The sequence below is a fragment of the Drosophila obscura genome, unplaced genomic scaffold (assembly GCF_018151105.1).
Source record: "Drosophila obscura isolate BZ-5 IFL unplaced genomic scaffold, ASM1815110v1 contig_179, whole genome shotgun sequence".
Lineage (NCBI taxonomy): Eukaryota > Metazoa > Arthropoda > Insecta > Diptera > Drosophilidae > Drosophila > Drosophila obscura.
The window spans coordinates 7043617-7065260 of NW_024542766.1; the positions used below are offsets into that span (position 1 = coordinate 7043617).

Sequence of the window (21644 nt, forward strand, 5' to 3'; positions counted from 1 at the left end):
TTTCTATTTGTTTTTCATCTTTTCTTCTCATTTTTTGTATTTTATAATAATTGCTTCGTTTAATTGAATTAAATTAAATTAAATAAAATTATTTTGGACATAATAAATTGCTTTAATCTTTCTTTAAATTGCTTTTTTTCATTGATTGCAATTCTAATAAGATATATAAGTTATGTCGTGTCATGTCATGCCGAAAGTTAATAATTTATAACTAATTTTTTTGAAATTTATGCATATTTTAAATACTTAAGAATTTTCATTGACATTACGCTGCTCCGAGCTTTTTTTTTTTTTTGTTTGTATATTTATAATATAATATAATTTACGTTTGTTTGTTAAACATTTAAATGTTAGATTAATTATTTGCAAAGCTAATTGAATACGTTTAGTGTTTCATTCAGTTTTGTTTAAGGTACATTATTTGTTGCTTTTCCTCCTGTATTTTTTATTTTTTGTTTTTTTTTTTTGGATTTTCTGTTGAGCTTCTAACGCACAATTTGCTAAGTCTTTAAACTATTAACTATTATAATATATATCACTAAATATATTTATATATCATACAAAATTACAGAGTTTGTATAACTGCATTAGAGAGAGAGAATCTATGAGAATACTTGGACAAATGGAGTTACATATAAACGGAATGAGAAAGCCAAGTTATAAATTTGTTAAACATTTTAGGGAAAGTTTCTACAGTTAAAGATATACGCGTATATATACAAAATCGATTGGAAATTAATGTGTGGATTAATTCTTATAGTTTAAATATAAATTAAAATACTTTTTTTTTGTTAATATTTTCTCGTTTGGAGTATTTCCTTTTTGTTGGTTTTTTGCTTGTTAGCAGAACTAAAAGTAAATTTTTTTGGACAACTTTTCTAGGGGGTTTTATATTGTTTTTTTTGGGTTTCGATTTTTCTATGGTTTCTCTACAAAGACCATGTTGAGGGAACTGCGGCGTTTTGGTCAATCTTTGGCCGCAATGGCGACGGGCGGAAATTGCCGCTCATCGTAGAGCTTCGTTGGAGTGTCGATGGCATCGCAGAGTTTACGAAATTTGGCGGAATCTGTGCAGATATAGAATCGTTTAGTTTTGATCGATTTTCTGTTCAATTTGTTGCCCTCACCTGACATGGCATCCGCCTGATCTCCCCTGAGAATGCTCGCGTAGCTGTTATCCGGCATCGGATCGGGATTCTCAATGAGCACACTGGCCGCACAGCTCTTCAGCAGCGTCAGCGATTGCGGCGTGGTCACCGGCTTGGCCTGCATCCGCAGCACACTCTCGCTCAGCTGCAGCTCGATGACATCCTCGAGGGCTCCCCTCAGATCGTGGACCGCTAGCAGCTTGCAGCTACCTCCGCGCTCTGCATTGAACTCGTGCACATAGAGGAAACCATCCTCGCAGGCTATCAGCAGTCGCAGCTCCTTCTGCACGCGCGTCAGCGCGCAGATGTGCCTGAGTCCCGCCTGGGCGAGCATCACGGTCGCAAAGGATCGATCTTGGGCGAGTACATCGCTGACCTGCGTTGAATGCAGCAGCGATGACACCGCCTTGGAGAACATGCCACCCCAACTGGCAACGGGCGTGGCACTGGCCTCTTCTGTGGCTGGTGGTGGTGCCGCCGCCGCCGCCGCTGCAGCATCCTTGCAGGCACTGTCCGATTTGGCAGCCACTTCCGCTGAAAAGTGGATAGTTTAGTCTTGACTCAATCATGGGGGGGGGAATCACATTGGTGCCACTCACCAATTGCCTTCAGTTCCACAGACTCCACGGCTCGTGCATCAATCTTGAAGATGTGCACCGTCTCCGTGTTGGAGGAGGCGCACAGAAAATCGCCGCTTGCCGCAAAGACCAGGGAAGCAATGCGCACACAGCTCACTCCGCGCCGAAACTCCTGCACCCGCTGGCCATTCTTCACACAGAACACCCGTATCACAGTGCCCCGCTCCGAGGCGGTGGCCAGCAGCGCCCCGCTGGGCGAGAACGTCAACGCTGAGAGGGGCGTGTCATGGGCCTTGATGGTCATCCCCGTTCTCAGCTTATTCGCATTGAAGATGCGCAGCTCGCCGCTCGTTTGGCAGACGGGAAAGGCCAAATGTGAGTTGAGGGACAGGGCGCAGAGGCCCAGCTCATTGGGCGCTATGTTCTCGATGGAATGCAGGATCTTCATGTCGCGTATGTCATGGATGTGTATGCTCTCCGCCAAGCAGACAATCAATCGCTGGCGATTCATGCGCACGCACAGAATCTCCGACGGATAGAAGCAGTTGCAAATGTCCTGCTTCTTCTTGAAGTGCAGCATCTTGAGGCAATTGGGTTTCTGCGAGGTGACCAGCACCACCAGCGAGCTGTTGAACAGACGCTCCACAATCCGTATTTGCTCTGTATTGTCCTTGGCAAAGATCTCCTCCACCTTATCCTGTCCGGCTATCGAGTAGAGTCGCAAGCCCGTGGCACTCAACACGGACAGGGAGCTGCAACAAAATTCAACCATTAACTTTACAATATTTCTTTCCTTAATCTTAGCTTAGATTTAGCTTTGTTTATTTATTGAATTATTAGCCCTCTCGGGCTTGCAAAAATTGCCGTAGTGGACGGTATTTCACGTCCCCATGGCGGGGTATTGGTTAAAGTTTTCAACTAGCAATAACCGCACCTCAGTAGAACTTCATCGGTTACGGTATTGCCACTGCGCAAAGATAACTTGACATTCGAAATCAATGCTCTCTCCATGCCGGCGCCGCCAGTACTGGTTGGGAATTCTAAGGCCATGCAGGCCTCCAGCAAACAGTCACGCATTTTCTGGCCTGCCCAAAAAAGCACAGCATGCTTTTGGGCTACCGTTGTTGTTGCTACCTACTCTACTGCAGTTTTGTTGCTGCAACTGCATCCTTTGTGCGAGATTTGGAGTGAGGAGTTGCTAAGGGAGGTTTTTGTGTGCAGTCGGCGGGGGGCTGTTTGTCCAGACAAGCAGCTGCATTTGTAGCATTGATAAACTACAAAAATGATTGCAATTACAATTGATTTTGCTTGTGTTCAAATAAAACATAAAATAATGCATGGCAAATAATGATCATGCGATCAGCAAGGAATTTTGGCATAGTTTGCATATGCTAAAAGCACATAAAGTACAGCAATTCAACCAATTGTTGAACTATTTTCAAGAAAATATGACTTGAAAATGAGTAATACAACATAAAAGAGAGAAAAATTAAAAAAAAAAAAATATAACATAATAAACTATTGAACCAGAGTGGGTTTCGAACCCAGGGTATGCGGCAAGCCTGTTGAGTGCCCATTTCCTCGCCACAGCACAACTAAAAGTGCGAGTGAGACAGCACTACAACGCTGAGGCGCTAGGCATAATTTAGTACATTTTATGGGGAAAATACCAACTGACACAAATTTCTGCCTTTTGAATTTACTTTTGACCCAATTTCTTTATTTTATTACTTATTTAATTAGTTTTAGTTTTTCTTTAAATTTAAATACAAGAGATCAATCTTTTTGAACATGTTTGCACTTTGTACGTACTGGGTACCCAATTGCCTAACTACTTAGTGCTTAGCTTAGTGACCTATTAATCTAATCGAATCAAATTAAGTCGCTGGGCGACAACTGGGACTCGCCCTCGGCCAGGTAGATGTGCATCGCCTTGTAGAGCAGAGCAATGCCCAAATGTTTCCTCTGTTTCATGGTCCACGACTGAGCGGGTCCGTAGTAATCGCCACGCTTCAGATTTGTCAGGTGTCCCAGGCCCATGGCATCGATAATGGAGGCCTCTCTCGTGTACGCATCAATGGGCATTATGTTATGGAACACATGCAGGCACACGACGCCGCTTTCGCTCTGCCAAATCTCCAGTATCCGCTCGAGCTTCTTGCTGCCCAGAAGCTTGGCATCACGCGCCGGCGGCGACTTAAACACATCCGGCTGCAGTGTGCGAAATCCGCCCTTTCGTTCCGCCTTCTCTGTTCGCTCCCGACCATTGTCGCGCTTCTGATTGAGTCGCGTGTGCTGGCGCATGGCATCGTACAGATGGGCATACGGCCGCGACGATTTTCCCTTGCCCACATAGAAGATGGAGTCGAGGAATCGCTGCCAGATGCTGAACTTATCCAGAAAGGTGCTCTCGCCGGGTAGATTGCGCGAGATACGCGGATCAATCAGCATGTAGATGAAGCTCTGCTTCAGATGGCCCTCCCGCAGCGTTCTCTTCACAATAGGCGCCGTGGCAAAGTGCTCCGATGAGGCCGCCTCCTGTGGCATAAACTCGCTGATTCGCTCAAAGTCCTCTGGCGAACGGAGCGTCCTGTGCAGCTCCACCGAATAGCGGATTTGCGACTCCTGGGCATGCTTCTGGGCGGCCAGCAAGGCATCCGTGTTCCTTCTGTACTTGATCAACTGTTTGATGTACAATCTCTTTGTGGTCTTGGTTATGGGACCCACAGAGGCACCCAATTGGGTGAGCTCTCGTCGCAGTGCGTCCGTCTCGTAGTCCAGTGGCAGTGTGAGATTCGTGCTGACTGTGCTGTCCAGCTGTTGCTGGCGCTGCTGCTGCTCCGGCTGAGGGCCTCGCTCTGCAAATCTCTTGGCTTGCCTTTCATCATTTTGCAGGAACTTTGCCTCGTAGAAGACCAACCCGTTCTCATCATCCGTGTGGACGTAGGCCTCTTTAATCTGCAGAAAGTATTCGTCTGTGGGTCGTGGCGAGTGGCCGGGCAGCTCCTCTGCCTCCCGGGCTGTGACAAAGCTGTTGTCCGGCTCGGGCTCTATCACCTGTGCCTGTGACACCTGCTCCACCAGCTGCTGGAAGATCTGTCGATTGGGCGCTGCCGCATCGTCGATTTGCTGCTGCTGCATCTCCATTTCCATTGCGAGGCCATCCTCCTCGCGCAGCTTCTTTTGCATGTGCCGCTCGTAGTTGAAGTCCTCCTGGGCCAGTGCCTCCTCCACTATGGCCTCCACATGCTTGTCGTACTTGTGCATCAGCGACTGACGCGCCCGCGAGCGCTCCACCTTCTCGCGCCAGCTCTCGATGATGGAACGTCGCTTTGGCTGGTCTGGATCCTCTTGGCATTGGCTCTGCAGCAGCTGCGTTAGATGGGCCTCCGTGAGTGTGAAGAGATTCACCGACTGCTCGTCTGGCAGCGTGGTGGCGTCCATCGGGATATCTGGAAACTTGGGCTGCGGCTTGTGGCGCCTGTGGGTGATGTTAATGTAATAGGGCGATGTCACATCATAGTTGTACTTAAGGATCTGATTGGGCGTGGGGCTGGCCACGGCCTGATGTTGCGGCAGCCTCAGGTTCTTCTGCTTGTGCTTCTCGCGAAAGATGTGATCCCGCAGCAGCTGCAGCACCTCGAAGTGGCACTCTTCGATGGCATAGTGCACCGGCAGCTTGTTCTCATCATCGGGCAGATCGGCGCGTGCCCCACGCTGCAGCAGCATTCGCACCAGTTCCACTCGCCCATAGATGCTGGCTATATGCAGGGCCGTTGTCTGTCCATCGCACAAGGCGTTCACATCCAAGTCGGGGCTCTCCAGGAACTTTTCGAGTATGCGGCGGGCCAGCTGCTCGTTTCGCATGCCGCACACATAGTGCAGCGGTGCCAGGCCACGGTCGCAGGGCACAATTCCAGCATTTATCACATTCCTGTCGAGCATCGACAAGATGTCCGCCTCGTTCTCATCTTCCAGGGCGTCCAGTAGGGTGAGTGCCAGGAAATTCGCACGCTGCTCCATTGCAAACGGATAATTGATTTTTCCCCATTCACACTATCGCTCTCTCGCTCGCTCTAATTTCTCTCTCACTCTCCGCTTTAAATTGCACCCAATTATTGTTAAATTATCGCTTTTTTTCAATGTCAGCGCTTTGTTTTTGTTTCCTATGCACTTGGCAAGTGTTGGTAAACGCTGCATATGCCATTCGGCGTTAGTATATTTTAGTTGGTATTTTTTACACTGGTATTTACTGAGCGCCAAATTTGAAGCTACTGCTGACCCAGTTTTAGTTGTTTTGCGAGTTGTTGTTCTTGAAAACTACAGATTTGGCACATTATGTGCTATGTTTTGGTATTTAGAGCACGTTTAGGGCGATAAGCCTAAGCTATATCTCGCTCTGAGAGCGCAACACGTGCCCGCTCGGGTGATTTATTTTTTGTTTTTCGGGTTTTGTTTTGTGCTATCAAAACTAGTTTCCCGCCAAAGGCGTAGCCGTCATCGTAGTTGCTAAAATGGGGCCCAAGGTTGCGTCTGGCCTTGTTGGTGTCCCCCCCCCACTGGCCCCCTGCCATGATACTGGGCAGTGCGATAGCGTTAAGGTCTTTTCTTTGTTGTTTTCGCGATCTCTTTGGGTTGTTTACTAACAATCCCAATGATTAACCAAAAAACTGCGTACATACATACACATATGTATATATTTGTTTATATATTTAACAATGACGCATAGGCACACACAATCATAAATTTAAGTTAAAAGCTCAATGAGATGGCTATCAATTTCTGTAGCAGTCAGCAAGTCAAAGGTGGATTGCAGTTCATTCGCATTAAAAAATTAAAAAATAAAATAAAATAAAAACCCAAACAAAATGGAAATTGCAATCAAATAAACAGAGGAACAACAAAAATATTGACTTTTCCGACACTGCAGCTGGGGCGCACAAACAATAACAAGCACTTTTCCATCACGTGTTTTTGGAGCGTTCAATTAGAGTTATCAGTTCTCAAGATCTAGCAAGGGGTATGCCTCTAGCAGAGGGTATAACGAGTGCCGTGAGATGTTTGCACCGCAGAGAAGAAAGCAAAGTACAGATTTACTGTACTAATAAGTTGGCATAACTATCATAAGTTCATCAGCGCAAATCTTTGTAGGGTATCACTGCATTCGTTGCCCTTTGATTTGTTTTCTTGATTCCCCTTGAACTTGTGTGGAACCAAAGTCAAAGGAAGTGCCCGCTCGATTGCAATTTATAATTTCTATTTTTATTTGGTTTACTTTTTTCTTTGGCGTACATTCACCCGCCCTGGGGCACGGAGCTAATTGATTTGTTTCTGATTAGAAAGCGCTGAGCTTGCTGTCTCTTTCTTGTCTACGGCCTGCCTTTGTTCCCCGCTTTATGACGCGCACATCGCATCGCATCCACTGCTTGCCTTGTTGTTTTATTGCACTTACGGCTATGAGTGTGTGCTTTTTTTTTTTTTCATTTTCGCCATAAGTGGAAATATTGATTACTGTTGTTCTCTGCATTCTATGCTTTCTGCTCTGAGTGCGTCGAGAGTGGGGGGAGGAGATGGCAATTCAAAAGCAAAACCAGAGCAAAAGCAAAACCAGAGCAGATCAAAGTTGTCCAGAACTAACGGCACTAAAATACAGGTACGCCCATGCATGTGTATGTGTGCATGAATTATTCTAATGACATCAGCTGAGCAAAAATAATCACAATAAGTGCTAAAAAAAAAACAGGTTAATTAAGCTTGCCAGACGACACACAAAGATTTGTTTGTGAGGCTGTATGCATTATTTATAAGGCAGTGCGAGACATCAGCTGTTGCGCATTTATGGGGAGTAGGTGAATGTGTGCCATTGTTGTGTATTGGCTGTGTACCTGTGTGTGTGTGTTTGTGATTCATACACTAAGCAACATAATTGGAGTCAAAAGCATTCAATTGGCGCTCTTCAAGCTCCACTTTTTCCCTGTTTTGTTGCTTAGTGTAATGTGGCCTTCCCCCCTCCTCCTCGTCACACATCATGCTTTAACTGTATTTCATAATATGCATGTCGTTGTTATTAGAACTGCTTGTTTGCATGTTCCAATAAACTGCAAACACAAATGCAAATGACACCCATACACGCTAAACTAAATAAAGACAGGCAGCCACACAAACAAATATCAGTAGCGCTATTAATGCACGTATGACACTTACTAAAGCACAGATTTATATGCGAACTTATTGCATATATTCTAAATACTAGAGTAAACATGCGTAGTTTAATATGATAAACATTATAATCTAAACACTCGTCGCAGTAGTTTCAGTAAGTGTCATACACACACATCAATTGCGCCCACCCCCTCTACACTAACATCACAACCCCTCCCCTGCCCAAAAGCAGCTGTGTGTTTTTGTATCTAAATAGCTGTTTGTATTTAGTTTTTCGCCATAGTGACCTTCTTTCTTGGTGCTCCCCCCCAAGGCTTTTTGTCTTGTTAGATGGTAATTTATTATAATAACTTACGTAAAGTCCTGATTGAAATTCATTTGATATGTGGTCATTGTTGTTTGCTGATTCTTTCTTTGCTGATTATATATCTCTATCTGTATCTGGTATATCTCTCTTCTCTGGGCTTCTGGGGGGATACAGCACTTTCACTGGAGCGGAGCCAATTATGTCCAGATTTATTGCACTTTCTCGCCAGCGGAAATACACGGAAAAAACACACACAATCACAAGTACGCAGGCTGCGTAGTAAGTAAGCGTAGTGCTTCGGATTCGATTTTTTAGCAATTAAAATTTGTTTTCTGTTTGCGTTGTCTTTGTTGTTTTTGCGACTGTTTTTTCTATCAACAAACACAAACCAATGTGACCGCGGATTTAGCGACAAAATATACCGTCTGACCCTCAGAAATATTCCGCAATATATCATCTCATTTTCAAAATATACCGTAAATCTACCGAAATATACCGCTAATATAAATAAAACAAATAACAAAAACGTATTTTTCTTTATTTTAAATCATTCTTTTCTTTCTTGTTTGGTCTGAATAATATAAAACAAATCATCGTTTACAGTCTCCGTTACAAATTATAAGTGGTTTTAATTATTTTGTGTCAATATTTCCTTTTTATTTACATGTATGTTATTATTTATTTTCTGCATAACCTTGGGAAAAGGATATTATAAAATTTGGAAAATTAGTATCATCCGATGCCCCAATGAATGCAGAAACTAGTCAGTCTCTGTTTTAAATCTATCTCAACGAAATTTAGCAATTTGTTGTAGATATTTGCATAAACAGAACACAAAAATATTCATGAATATGATATGCCAAAAAATGTCAATCTGAGAAAGAGAAAAATCTCATTATTAATTAGGTCTCAAAGCAGCTTGGAGAAAAAGATATATGATATACAATAGCCATACTCATAGCTGAAATTGGTTGAAATGAATAAACATTTTATTGTATCTACACACAGCTAATTCCGTACACACATTGGCCTACTTTGCTTAAACCTTATTTTCTAAAAAATCCAATAGAAGGAAAGTCCTTAAAATTAGCCACCATTCTAGAAAATTGATTCATCCATCAGATAAAAGTATGCATTCAGTTCTGAGGCTCCTAGCTGGCTTTGTAATATTGAACCGAATATCAAAATCTATAAATATTTCCTGTGAACATAAACGAACGTTAACCCACATTAACCCATTGTCCACTAGTGGGTACTTATGTACGCACGTATGTATATAATGAAACTTGAAAAATTTCAACAAAGTTTATGTGAAAGATTTAATGGTAGTATATGTTTATAATCATTATAATACAATAATAATATACAAACAGTTGTTAAGCTGTTTACGTGGGTTAAGCTCGTTGTCTTGGTATATTTGCGAATACTTTTAAAATCAGTAGGTATATTTCGGTATTGTTGTGAGGGTCAGGTGGTATATTTTATTAGTAAATCCGCGGGGTCAGACTGCCATCGATGTTTTCTTTTGTTTTAAACCACAAATTTAATATGTAAAACTAAACATTTTGATCCATAAATATGACTAATCGATGCAGTACAGTGACGTGCAATAAAAACGCTTAAATCGTGAACAAATGCCAAGTCATTTCAGTCGAAATAACTCAATTTCACCCGTGTAGTATATATATTTTTTTCGTGTGCTACAAGAAATTTTCTCGGTCCGTTTCGGGGACGCATGAAAAATGGCGGCGTCCTCAGCTACGGCTGCAGCGGCGACCACAATACCAACAGAGGCAATAACGGAGGAATGTAAAGATGAAGATGCTATAAGCACGACACTGCATTCGTGTGCAAATGATCCTGATTTCGCAGTTATTTGTGCGTTTTTACAAAAATTCGCCAAAGATTTGGGCCTGATTTTGCCGAATTTTAAGCATTTGCAGGAGTGGTTGACAAACAACGATGAAGGTGAGTGCATGTGTGTGTGTGAGTGTGATTGAGAGGGAGCGCAATTGAATCACTGTTTTTGCTTTTATAACTTAAATGTATCAAAAGGAAAAACTATTTATTAGTCCAGTTATATAAAAGCTACATATATTCGTAGTGGTTTTTCTTGGGAAATGTGTATTTTCCATAACTTTAAACTAACACATGCTATGGAAATTCCAGCTAATTTTGCTCTCTCTTTTGACAACACTTATTGAGAGAGCGAGAGAGAGAGCGTGTAATGCGTGTGTTTGTAGTAATTGCATTAGTCAAACAGAGAGACTGAGAGTGAGAGCGCTGGTAAAGCAGTAAAAGAGAGCGCTGCAGTGTTGCATTTGTGAATGAAAGAGAAATCGTTGCAGTGTTGCACGAACAAAAACAAGAGAATTTATATGAATAATACTTACATTTACAATAATATTTAAGTTCCTGAGCTGAAGGATTTGCACATCAAACTGCTGCGAAAGACCCGCAAAACGGTGCACGAGAAGAGCTGGGAATCGGCTCTCAGTAAATTCTGTTTTGGATACTCTCTCCAAGATGCCTGGGAAATAGAACGCTTTGGCTATAAAAACTCCAGCCTAAAAGTGAAACTAAGGATATTTCGGGTAAGTTCGAATAGCTATCCCTTGATAAACCATTTACTAACATTATCTAATATTTTTAGGAACTCCTGGAGAGCCAATTCGAGCGCAATGTCAAATTTCGTGCCCACATACTCACGCAGAATTCGAATACCCTGCGATCGGAGCCCATTGGACGTGATCGACTGGGGCATGCCTACTGGTTGACCCAGGACGATGACTGCAATCTGCGCATCTATCAGGAGCATCTGGATGAGGAAATCTGGCAGGTGGTGGCCACCAATCGGGACGAATTCGTGAATCTTATTGCCAGGCTGCGTGGCAATGAGGTGGTGCTGCCCTCCAAGGATATTGGCGAGGCGGATGAGGATACGAGCAGCAGTAACAGTTGCCCTGCCAAGCCGCCACCACCCGAAGAGAAGGAAGAAGAGGACGAAGACGACGACGATGAAGACGAGGGGGAGAATGAAGAGCAGGCAGAGCCACAAATCAAGTTGGAGCCACCACCCGCGAAATTGGTGCCCAATTTGAAGATCAAACTGCGCTCTCCCGATCAGGACGAACAAAAGGCCAAAAGGGTCAAGGTAAGTATACGAAAGAGTGCCTTGAATCGGCAGTACCTAATGCTATTGCCCTTTTTTTGTTGCAGCCACTGTTCATCACGCAAACAAAACTGGGCGGCAGCTGCTCGCCGGCTCCGGCCAAGAAACGTTCCATTGAGGATGTGGACAGCAGTCCCACAGAGTCGCTGGAGGAGCAGCAAAAGAAACATCGACCCACGCTTTTGGATACCAAACGCATCAAGAAACCCAGCCGCTACGAAAGCACAAAGGATGAGAACGATGCCGAATCGGGCGACGACGAGGAGGAAGATGAAGATTCGGAACTCGATGAGGCAGAAGAAGAGGAGGGCAGTGGAGACGATGATGATGACGATGATGATATAGACAGTGCGGCAGCAGACATCGAAGAGGATGATGAGGAAGACAATGACGACGACGACGACGAAGTGGGCGAAGCCATTGAAGAGCCCACCATGACGGTGAGCGGCCAGGGCTCTGGCAGCGACTGTGATGCTGCTGCCACTGCCTACCCGCACGATGGCAATTTCCTAAGCCATTTCGATCAAGAAACGGACGACAATGAGCTGGAGCTGAGTGAAGCCATAGAGGAGGCTGTCGTCCATGTGTTTGGCATGGGCAGTGGCGCCGAATGTCTCGTGGGAAATGGCAAAAACGAAGCTCCTGCGGAAGAGGCAGCTGTGACGGCGACGGCGGAGGCGTCAGCGGCGGCATCAGCATCCACACATTCAGAGCCAAAGGCGACATTCTTTTTCGGTGAACCCGGCTGCCTGAAGCTGAGTCCCATTAAGCAAACACCAAAGCAGCAGGAAGCGAAACGAAGTATTTTCGATAGTCTAAACGAGGAGAAGACCAACGGGGAGAGTGGCACACCCAGAGAAGGCACACCGCCACGCAATGGCAGGGACCTAAAGGAGGAGCCGGAGCCCGAGACCGAGCCCCAAACCGAGCAAGTGGCAGCAACCAAAACAGGCAACGAAACAAAAGAAATCTCACAAGCAGCAGGGCATACGGAGGCCCAGGAAGCAACGAACACAGAACAGCCAGAATACCAGATCAAAGTGATTGAAACGAATGAGAAAATCTCGCAAGCACTTGAAGATAAGCCCACAACACGCAAAGACGATATTAAAGAAAGCAAAACAAAGAATATACAGGAAAAAGAGTTGGAAAATCACTCGAAAAATGAGTCAAATGAAGAGGAGGAAGCCGCGGCGTGCAGCGAAGCGTCTGTGGAGGCAATTAAGAGTCCTAAGGGCAGCGCAAAAGCTACTGAAAGCAATGCAGAACAAAAGGAAACTCAACCTGAAGCAATTGTCAATCATAATGGGCCAGTTCCAACAGAAACTGAGGCTTCCAAAGTGGTTAAGGGTTTGATGGCAGATACGGAATCGACTAGAAGTAGTTCGGAAACGATTAAAAGTAGCCCTGAAAAGGTTAAAGGCAGCTCTGAATCGTCTCAAAGCAGTTCTGAAACGATTAAAAGCAGTTCTGAAACGATTCAAAGCAGTTCTGAAACAACAAAGAGCTGTAAGGACGCTGCTTCGAATGAAACGGGACAAAGCAAAGCGAATCAAACCCAAAATGAAACCACAGCAGGTGGTAAACCTGTTCAAAAAGAATTGGAAACGGTTAAAAGTGATCTGAAAACATTTGTGGAGGATTCCAACAAGATTTCAGATGATTCCAGACCCAAGCCAAGCAGCGAGAAAGAACCTGCTGCCTCGGCAGTCCACTAGCATGAGCAAAACCGATGCTGAAAAGGCCAAGGAATCATCGCCCGAACCGGTTAAGGAAACGATTGTTGATACGACTTTGCTTCAAAGCAGTAAAACCCTTCCAAATGACAATAGTTCCACACTGCCGCCCAAGGAGCAGCCTAAGATCGTCGCCGAATCGCCGGCCACTGTTCCTCCCAAAGAGCAGGCAAAAGCCGTCGACACAGCCGTTATTCTTCCCCTGCCGAATGAGCAGCACAAAGCTATCGGCGAAGCGGTTATGCTCCCAAAAGAGCAACCCAAACCCCTCGCCGAACCGGGTACAACCGAAATGAAGTCCGAAACTAGCAATAATGGCTCTCACAATAAGGAAAAGCCATCAGAAAATGTACAAAACGATTTGCCCAGCACCTCCAAGGCTTCAGTTCCCAAGGACAATGGCGAAAAGAGGGAGCCTGCAGGCAAATCCCTGCCAGTGGAAGCTCCAGCTGTAGAATCTGTACCTAAATTCGATTTGGCAACGAGCATCAAAGCTACAGCAAGTGATTATCTGAAGCCTGCAACGATGCTGCCCAATCGCAAGCGCCGCCTCAACGACTTTGTGGCCGCACCCGCCCGACCATCCACCTCCGAGAGCGAAGTGGATGCCCAGCAGCACGAGGAGGAAATCGATGAAGCGCTGGACGATCTGGATGTGGGTGGCAAACGCATTAAGATGCGTCCCAAGACCTCGAATGTGGAGGCGCGTCGCAAGGTGGAGGCACAGAAGACCCAGGTCGAGGAGACGACCTCGTCCAGCGGCGAAGAAGATGCGCGAAGTCGCCGCAAGATTATAGCCCCAAAGCGGCACTTGGAGAAGGCGCCCGTGACCAAGCAGAAGCCAACGCTGGCCGAGATTATCGAGAAGAAACTGAAGAAAACGCCCGAAAAGGTGGCCGAGTATATGCCCGACAAATTGCCAGAAAAGGAGCCTGACAGTAGGATGCCCGAGCAGCACACAGAACCAATGCCAGCGGCGACACTGCCGCCAGCGCCTGCCAGAGAAGCAACGCCACCCGCTCCGTCCTTCAGTCATCCGAAGAAATCGCCAATAACAAAGCCGCTGAAGAAGAATCTGCTGACGCAGATGCGACAGGAGGAAAGCGACGAGGAGGCCGTACCCAGGAAGCGTACAAATAGTGAGACAGTAGCACCCACACCAGCACCTGCACCGCCACCTGCTGTGCTGGAGGAGCGTCAACGCAAGCGTCGCAGCAGCGAGGATGCCAAAGATTCCAGGGAATCTTCGTGCAACGAGGCTCCACCGGCAGTCAGCGAGAAGCTGAAACGCAACAACGAGCAGGACATCGCGGAAGAAGAGGATCAGGGCGCGTCGCCATCTCCATCCAAGGAGAAGGCTGTGCGGGCAGCACCAACCAAGGAACAGCTGCCATCGCCTCTTCCCCTTTTAATCAAGGAGAAGATTCTGCACGAAGCACCTCCGTCGCCGCCACCAGCCACGCTGGCTGCATTGCCTTTGATGCTGCCACCACCCAAAGAGAAGTCTCCAGCAGTCAAGGAGAAGTCTCCACCAGCCAAGGGGAAGTCTCCGGCGACCATTGCACTTAATGAGAAGTCTCCGACGGCAATTTCCAGCATGGAGAATGCTTTGGCGACTAATCCCATCAAGGAGAAAGATGCGTTGCCCTCCCCATCCACGGAGAAGACACCATCGCCGCCAGCAGCAAAGGAGAGGGCACCGCCACCCGCCAAGAAGAGGTCTGTGTCGCCACCACGAGCCTTGGTGAAGGACACATCGCCGCCGCCAGTAAAAGAGAAGATTCCGGCGATAATTCCAAGCAAAGAGAAGGCTCAGGCTCCCGTGGCACCAGCAGCCAAGGAGAAGACTCCCGTGGCACCAGCAGCCAAGGAGAAGACTCCCGTGGCACCAGCAGGCAAGGAGAAGACTCCCGTGGCACCAGCAGGCAAGGAGAAGACACCCGTGGCACCGCCAATCAAGGAGAAAACTCCAGTGTCGCCGCCAGTTAAGGAAAAGTCTCAAGTGGCAGCGCCAACAATGGTGAAGGTTCCTCCATCGCCACTCAAAGTGAAGGAGCTGTCGCCAGCCCCAGCCCAAGTGCAAGAGAAGCCGCGAGTGGCAGCGCAGATCAAAGAAAAGTCTCCAGTGCCAGCGCAGGTCAAAGAGACGACCCCAACGCCGCCCCAGATCAAAGAGCGAGCTGCAGCGCCAACTCAAAGTCTCCCAGTCAGAGAGTCATCTCCGCCGCTGCCCGCGAAGGACACTTCATCCCCTCCCGAGGGCTCTGCGCGTCGTTCCGGGCGTCGTGGTGGGGCCGCCGTAGTTTATTCGGAACTGCCGCAACCCAAACGAACGCGCGGCGGACCCAAGGAGAAACCCATGCCCGAGGCAAAGGCAGGGGTGAAGCATGAAACCAGTGAGGAGGAGGAAGAGGAGGACGAGGTGGAGGACATTGAAGTGGATCCCCCAAAGGTAGCAACCAAATTAAAGGCTCAAATAAAAACAGAAACGGCAGCAAAGAAGGAGGAGGCGCCTCTCCAGAAGAAACCTCTGAAAGAGGAGAAACCTCTACCCCCCAAAGTGGAGGCACCTCTACCCAAAGTGGAGCCAACTCCACCCAAAGTGGAGGCACCTCCACCCAAAGAGGAACCCCTGAAAGAGCAGGCCCTCCCAGAGCCAGTGGATCCCCTGGATGAGGAATCCATCGATATGGATCCCCTGGAAAATGAAACGAAAGTCAGCGAAGCCGAAGCCGAAGCCAAGGCAGAAGCGGCGCCCGCGAAGCAACCGGTGGGCCGTGGACGCGGTCCGCGCAAGAAGCGCGAGGTGGACACCACCAACATCATTGAGTGCGTGGACTCTGAGACGCCGGTGCGTCAGTCGCGACGCATTGCCCAGCAGAAGATCAAGGAGGAGGCCGAACGGCGCAAGCAGGAGGAAGTGGCACTGCGGTCCATGAAGCAGGAGCTCAAGAAAAAGAAGAAGGCCCAAAAGGAGCAAGATCCCACAGTGCCCGAGCCGTCGAGGAGCGAGGAGGAAGAGGAGGAGGACGAGTCCTCGGAGGCCAGTGAAGCGGAGGAGGCTAAAAAGAAGAAGAAGAAGCTGCCGGGCAAGGATGGCTGGTCCTCGGACTCGGATCAACAGGCGGACAGCGAGGAGGAAGAGGAGGAACCACCACACTACGACACAGATCCCGGCTCGCCGCTCTTCCGCTCGGATCACGAGTTCTCGCCCGAATCCGAGCTGGAAGACGAGTCGCAGGTGGTGCCCATGAAGCGCGCCCGCACGGTGCGCAAGGAGAACGAGGAGGACTACGATGCGGACGAGGCGTGCAACGAGTGCGGCAAGTCCGACCATCCCGAATGGATCCTGCTCTGCGATACGCCCAACTGCAACAAGGGCTACCACTGCTCCTGCCTCTCCCCGGTGCTCTTCTACATACCCGAGGGCGACTGGCACTGTCCGCCCTGCCAGCAGGAGCATCTGATCGTGGCCCTGGAGCAGCAGCTGCTGCGCTTCGATCAGATGGTCGCCCACAAGCAGCAGGAGAAGCGTCTGGCTGAGGTGGCCGAGCGCGAGCGACAGCAGCGGGAGGCCCTCAAGCTGGCCGAAGATCTTGAGGCCTCCAAGGCGGAGCGCCATGCCCGTCACGACGACGACGACGACGATGATGATGATCGGGATGAGGCGGCCAGCAAGCAGAGCAAAGCGGACAAACCCAAGAGACGCCGCGGCGACGGGCGCAGCAATCGCAAGGCAGCCAAGCGCGGCACAAGACGGCGACGCGGCGGCGACTCGGACAGCAGCAGCGGCGGTGCGGGCAAAAGCCAGTCCGGGGGCAGTGCCTCCGGCTCCGGGTCGAGCAGCAACAGCAGCAGCTTCTCCGATTCGGACGATGAGCCCATCTACAAGCTGCGCAAGCGCCGTCAGATCAATGTCAGCTACCGCCTGAATGAGTACGACGATCTCATCAATTCGGCGCTCAAAAAGGAAATGGATGAGGTGGCCGGAGCGGGCAATCTGGGCCGCGGCAAGGACATTTCGACCATTATCGAGGCGGACAAGGAGAAGGCGCGTCGCGACGACTTGCCCGAGGACGATGAGGAGCAGCAGGCAGCGCCCGAGGAGCAGGCTCCAGCCTCTGTGAAGGCAGAGAAACCCACAAAATTCAGCAGCAGCTCTGACAACGACGACGACGACGACGATGAGGTGCCCCTGAAGCGCAGCAAATCGAAGCAGCCGCCAGCGAAAAAGAAGGCCCGCAAACTGACCACGCTGGATGTGAGCTCCGAGGAGGACCATGGCAGCGATGAGGACTTCAAGACCTCCAGCTACACCGACGAGGACACCTCACAGTCCGCCTCCGATGACTCGGACTCCAGCTTGGAGGTGTACCGGCGTCCGGGCCGCGGCAAGAAGCAGCGAAAGGCGGCCAGAAGAGCAGCCCGCGAGCGTCGCAAGGATCGCAAATTTGTGGTCGAAGAGAGCGACGAAAGCGAGGAGGAGCTAAAGAAGCCCAAGTCCAAGAAGAAGAAGAAGGAGGATTCCGACTACACGGAAACGGAGACGGACGACGACGAGGACAATGGCTCCGAGCTGACCGAGAACATGGACAGTGCGGATCTGTGCGACGACACGACCAGCGACAGCGAGGATGGCGCCTGGCATCCGTCCAAAAAGAAGAAAACAAACAAGAAGTGCAGCTCGGCCGCGGGCATAGCCAGGAAATCGCCCAAGCTGAAGAAACCCGCGCCGCCGGCCAAGAAGCCGAAACGCTTGGAGTACTCCGACGATGACATCAGCGAAAGCGAACCGGAGGAGGAGGACGAGGACGATGATGAGGGTGCGCCGATCTCGGGCAAGGGTTCGGGCAAGCAGCCACGCTCACAGCCGCTGAAGCCCAGCGCCGCCACCGCCGGGCAGACGGGTGGCAAGGGCAAGGGCAAGTCGGGCAAGTCCAAGAAGAAGAAGCCCCCATCCACCGACGAGGACGAGGGAGCCGCCTCGGATGAGCGGACGCGGACGCGCGGCCGTCGCTATGCCTACATCGAGGACTTTGACGACGACAGCTCGGACGGCGGCATCAAGCCGGGCGTCCATCGGCCGGACACACCGCCCGAGGAGCGCCAGAAGTTCATCCAAAAGCAGGAGGAGATCAAACGGATGCTGGCCGAGAAGAATGCCGAGGGAGCCAAGCTGGCGGCCACGCCACGCCTCACGCCCATCAAGGGCACGGCACCGGGTGGCCAGGCGGCACCCAGCGCCGGTGCCGGCGCCGGCGCCACCCAGGAGAAGCGAACGCCCAGCAAGGGACCAGCTGGTGGGGGGGACTCGCTGTCCACGGTGCCGCTGTCGGTGATCCGGCAGGCCAAGGTGCTGGACATTGACTATCTGCAGCGCAAGGGCGAGACGATTGGCGACCTGGACGACAAGGACGAGTCCGAGGAGCTGGACGATGCCGAAATGATGCTCGACGATGCCGATCTGCCCGAGGACATGGAGGATGCCATTGCCCGGATGGTCGAGGAGGAGGAGCAGTTCAGTGCAGCGGCAGCCAGAGAGCTGCCCGGACCCGAGGAGGTGCTGCGCACCACACCCGCCAAGGCCAAGGCCAGCAAAGTGTCGACAGCAGCCCCAGAGACGCCGCCAAATCCTACAGTTCCTCATGCAGCAGCAGCAGCAGCAGCAGCCGCAGCCGCAGCCGCAGCGCCGCCATCGGGTCTGCAGGAGCCGCATCGCAAGCGTCTGCCCATGCCGACGATGCATCCGCCTCTGCTGCGTCATCAGTTTCCGGGGCCACCTGCATCTCTGCTGCCGCCGCCACATGGCATGCATCCCATGCTGCAGCGTCATCTGTCGCAGGGAGTGGCGCCGCCACAGGCCATGCAGCTGCTGCAGAATGCGCTCTCCGCGCCGCTCGGCCAGCCGCTGGGCCGTGGCAACTATCCAGCGCCACCGCCCTCGGCCCAGCACTTGCCACTAGTCATGTCCATGCCCTCGGCGGCGGCGGCGGCGGCTGCCCATCTGATGCACCAGGCCACGGTGGCCACGCAACAGGCGGTGGCTGCAGTGCCACAGACAGCCGGCCCCGCTCCGCCGGTCGATAGCAAGCCGCGTGGCAGGCGGAAAAAGGTGACGCCGCTGCGCGATCAATTGCAGAAGCAACAGGCGGCGGCGGCCGTGACGGCTGCCTCGACGACACCCGGCACAGCGGCGCCACCCGTGGACAAGATTAAGGGCGTGCCCGCGCAGCTGTTCAAACCGCACGACGATGCCCCCCCACCACCAGCCACAACGGTTGCCGCCGCCTCCTCACAGGCGTCGGTAATCACGCGAATGCCGACCCATCTGTCGGCGCATCCGCATCCGCATGCACGGGGCCCGCCCGCTGGCATGTATCCGAGCAGCGCGGAATTGGCTCGTTTCTATGGCCAACCGCTGCCGCCGCCGCCGCCCACCTCTGCAGCGGGCTCGCGCTCGCCATCGTCTGGCGTGGGCCCAGCCTCGTCGCCGGGTCCACCACGTCACCTGCTGCGTCCGCAAATGCCACCCGGCCTGCCGCCGCCCCACTCAGCGCTGCGACCCACCTACGGACCGCCGCCGCCGCTGCGAGGAGCGCCACCGCCCACATCGACACTGCCCAGCAGCGGAGCGCCGCCCAATGCGCGTCCCCCGTACATGCACGGAGCGGAGCATCACGGCGGACCGCCGCTGGGCAGTGTCTATGGCTCGGGACCGCCACCAGCGAGACATGCCTCGCCCCACTTGAATCCCTACAGGTGAGTGCTCTGCTCGAGACTTCCTGGCAAGGGGCATTTGCTGATTACTTTTGATTGTGTCTTGCAGCCGCGGTCCGCCCATCTATGGCAATCCCAATTATCCGCCCCGCGTTGTTGGACCCCCAGGACCGCCCGGCAATATGCGTCCCGGTGCCGTGGACTATGTGGCAGGAGCACGTAAGTAGCTGGAACTGTGGGTCCACCTCTCTGAAGGTCTCTCTCTCTAATCTGGTGCATCTTTCAGGCGGCTATCCACCGTATGGCTACTATGCGCCGCCGCCGCCGTTGAGCACACCACCCGCCCATGCAGCACCCAGTTCGGTGATTGTGAGTGCACCGCCGGTGACGGTGACGCCCACAAATCATTCGGTATCCGCCTTGACGCGTGGCAAATCACCAGCTCCGGTTGCGGTTGCTGTTGCAGCTGCAGCGCCGCCAGCAGAAGTAATAGCAATTGCCCACAAGCCCCAGCAGCAGCCGCAGCAGCAGCAGCAGCACCCACCGCAGCCGCAGCCACAGCCACAGCCAACGGTGATAACGAGCAAAAAACTGACAACACTGGAGGCCTATCCTGTCGGTTCGCCAGCAGCGGTCATAGCAGAGGAGGATTCCGGCTCGGCGCACGACACCAGCGGACCGCCGTCCGTGGCGACGGGTCCAGCGGTGGGCGAGTTCAGTGGCTTGGTGAGCTACTTTAGCTCCCAGCAGGATGACTACGACACATAACAAGCGCCGCTGGGTGCCTAAAATACACAAAAACAAAAGGACTGTATATAAAATGTAGCCCGTAAGGAGGGGATGGACGATGCGTGTATAGAGTGTGTTGGAGGAAGCCTAACCGCTGCTTTAGGCCACTTATTGCAAATTGAAAATCCTACAAAACCCAAGCAATAGAAGCAGAAATACGTTGAATTTCGTGCTGTATTTAAAATTGGTATGTTTCGTTTCGTTTGATGATTTTGTATTTTTTTTTCTAAATCTGAAAAGGAATTTCTCTACCACATTTTACAATTTAATTTATTTTCCCCCCCTGCCCGCGTCATTTACTTGCTTGTGGCTCTTAGAGTTTATTAGCTAAAGGCAAAAGAAACCATCAACTACGTCTAGTATTTTACATTTAGCTGTATTATTATATTATTCGAAGCATTAATTTAGATATTGATACATACCATTAAATACTAAAAGAACGAAAAGAAGAAACAAACTAAAAAGCATAAACTAAATAAATGGAATCACACGACAAACATCATAGGCTATAGATGGATGGATATATATATGGATTTAATATATATATATAGTAGAATACAAAACGCAATCTTTGTAAACTAATTTATAGCATACAGATTAATCTAATAACTAAACTAATGAAAGGATACGCATGTAGGGGGGTTCGTATGTTAAACAAATTAAATTTAAATTTACCATTCGTTGAAACAAACAAATACAACAGAATGCAAATGGTATACTAGAATCAAAGAGAATGGCGACGAGGACAAGCAACAACCCGTGTATTAATATAAACAAAAAAACAGCAAATAAAACTATTTATCATTAGTTACAAAATATATACAACTAAATAGAAATGTTTTTTGTATGGCAGGCACATGGCTTATAGCAGCTTCTATTTACAATTCCACTTTACAGTTTATTTTAAATATATGGGTAAGGAATATCAGAACTTTAGAGACTGGTGAGGATTGTACAGAAATATATAGCATGCGAATGTCTTTATATCTGTGCCTGGTACGAACTGAAACTTAAGCTTCGATTTTATTTTTTATT

General features: G+C 49.7%; 3 protein-coding genes and 1 non-coding gene across 4 annotated transcripts; 1 reads left to right on the forward strand and 3 right to left on the reverse strand.

Annotated features, from left to right (window-relative positions):
- Positions 1–71: 71 nt before the first annotated feature.
- Positions 72–8580, reverse strand: LOC111076523 (WD repeat domain phosphoinositide-interacting protein 2). Its single transcript, XM_022370347.2, has 4 exons — positions 8244–8580; positions 1748–2478; positions 1128–1682; positions 72–1067 (listed from the first exon to the last, which is right to left on the reverse strand). Exons 1-4 carry the CDS (start codon positions 8279–8281, stop codon positions 967–969), a joined length of 1425 nt encoding a protein of 474 aa, XP_022226039.2. The 5' UTR covers positions 8282–8580; the 3' UTR covers positions 72–966.
- On the reverse strand, positions 2566–2705 carry LOC121403983. Its single transcript, XR_005967630.1, has one exon. It is a non-coding gene; the product is annotated as a U4 spliceosomal RNA (small nuclear RNA).
- Positions 3409–5932, reverse strand: LOC111076522 (ankyrin repeat and LEM domain-containing protein 1 homolog). Its single transcript, XM_022370346.2, has one exon. The coding sequence runs from the start codon at positions 5747–5749 to the stop codon at positions 3599–3601; it is 2151 nt and encodes a 716-aa protein (XP_022226038.2). The 5' UTR covers positions 5750–5932; the 3' UTR covers positions 3409–3598.
- A 1099-nt stretch (positions 8581–9679) lies between the features above and the next one.
- Positions 9680–21106, forward strand: LOC111076510 (microtubule-associated protein futsch). The gene is given in 8 exon segments (XM_022370328.2): positions 9680–10163; positions 10608–10789; positions 10849–11349; positions 11415–13082; positions 13084–15663; positions 15868–19862; positions 19930–20039; positions 20107–21106. Coding segments are annotated over 8 exon segments (9744 nt in total). The 5' UTR covers positions 9680–9937; the 3' UTR covers positions 20589–21106.
- The last annotated feature ends 538 nt before the right edge of the window (positions 21107–21644 follow it).

What these genes read in the sequence shown, in the direction of transcription:
- LOC111076522 (XM_022370346.2), bottom strand. Translation starts at nt 5,749, where the DNA reads ATGGAGCAGCGTGCGAATTTCCTGGCACTCACCCTACTGGACGCCCTG.
- LOC111076523 (XM_022370347.2), bottom strand. Translation starts at nt 8,281, where the DNA reads ATGACCACATATCAAATGAATTTCAATCAGGACTTTAC. An exon ending in AATTTCAATCAGGACTTTAC is followed by an intron (nt 2,479 to 8,243) that starts GTAAGTTATTAT and finishes ATTTTGTTGCAG; the next exon opens with CTCCCTGTCCGTGTTGAGTG. An exon ending in TCAGGCGGATGCCATGTCAG is followed by an intron (nt 1,068 to 1,127) that starts GTGAGGGCAACA and finishes ATATCTGCACAG; the next exon opens with ATTCCGCCAAATTTCGTAAA.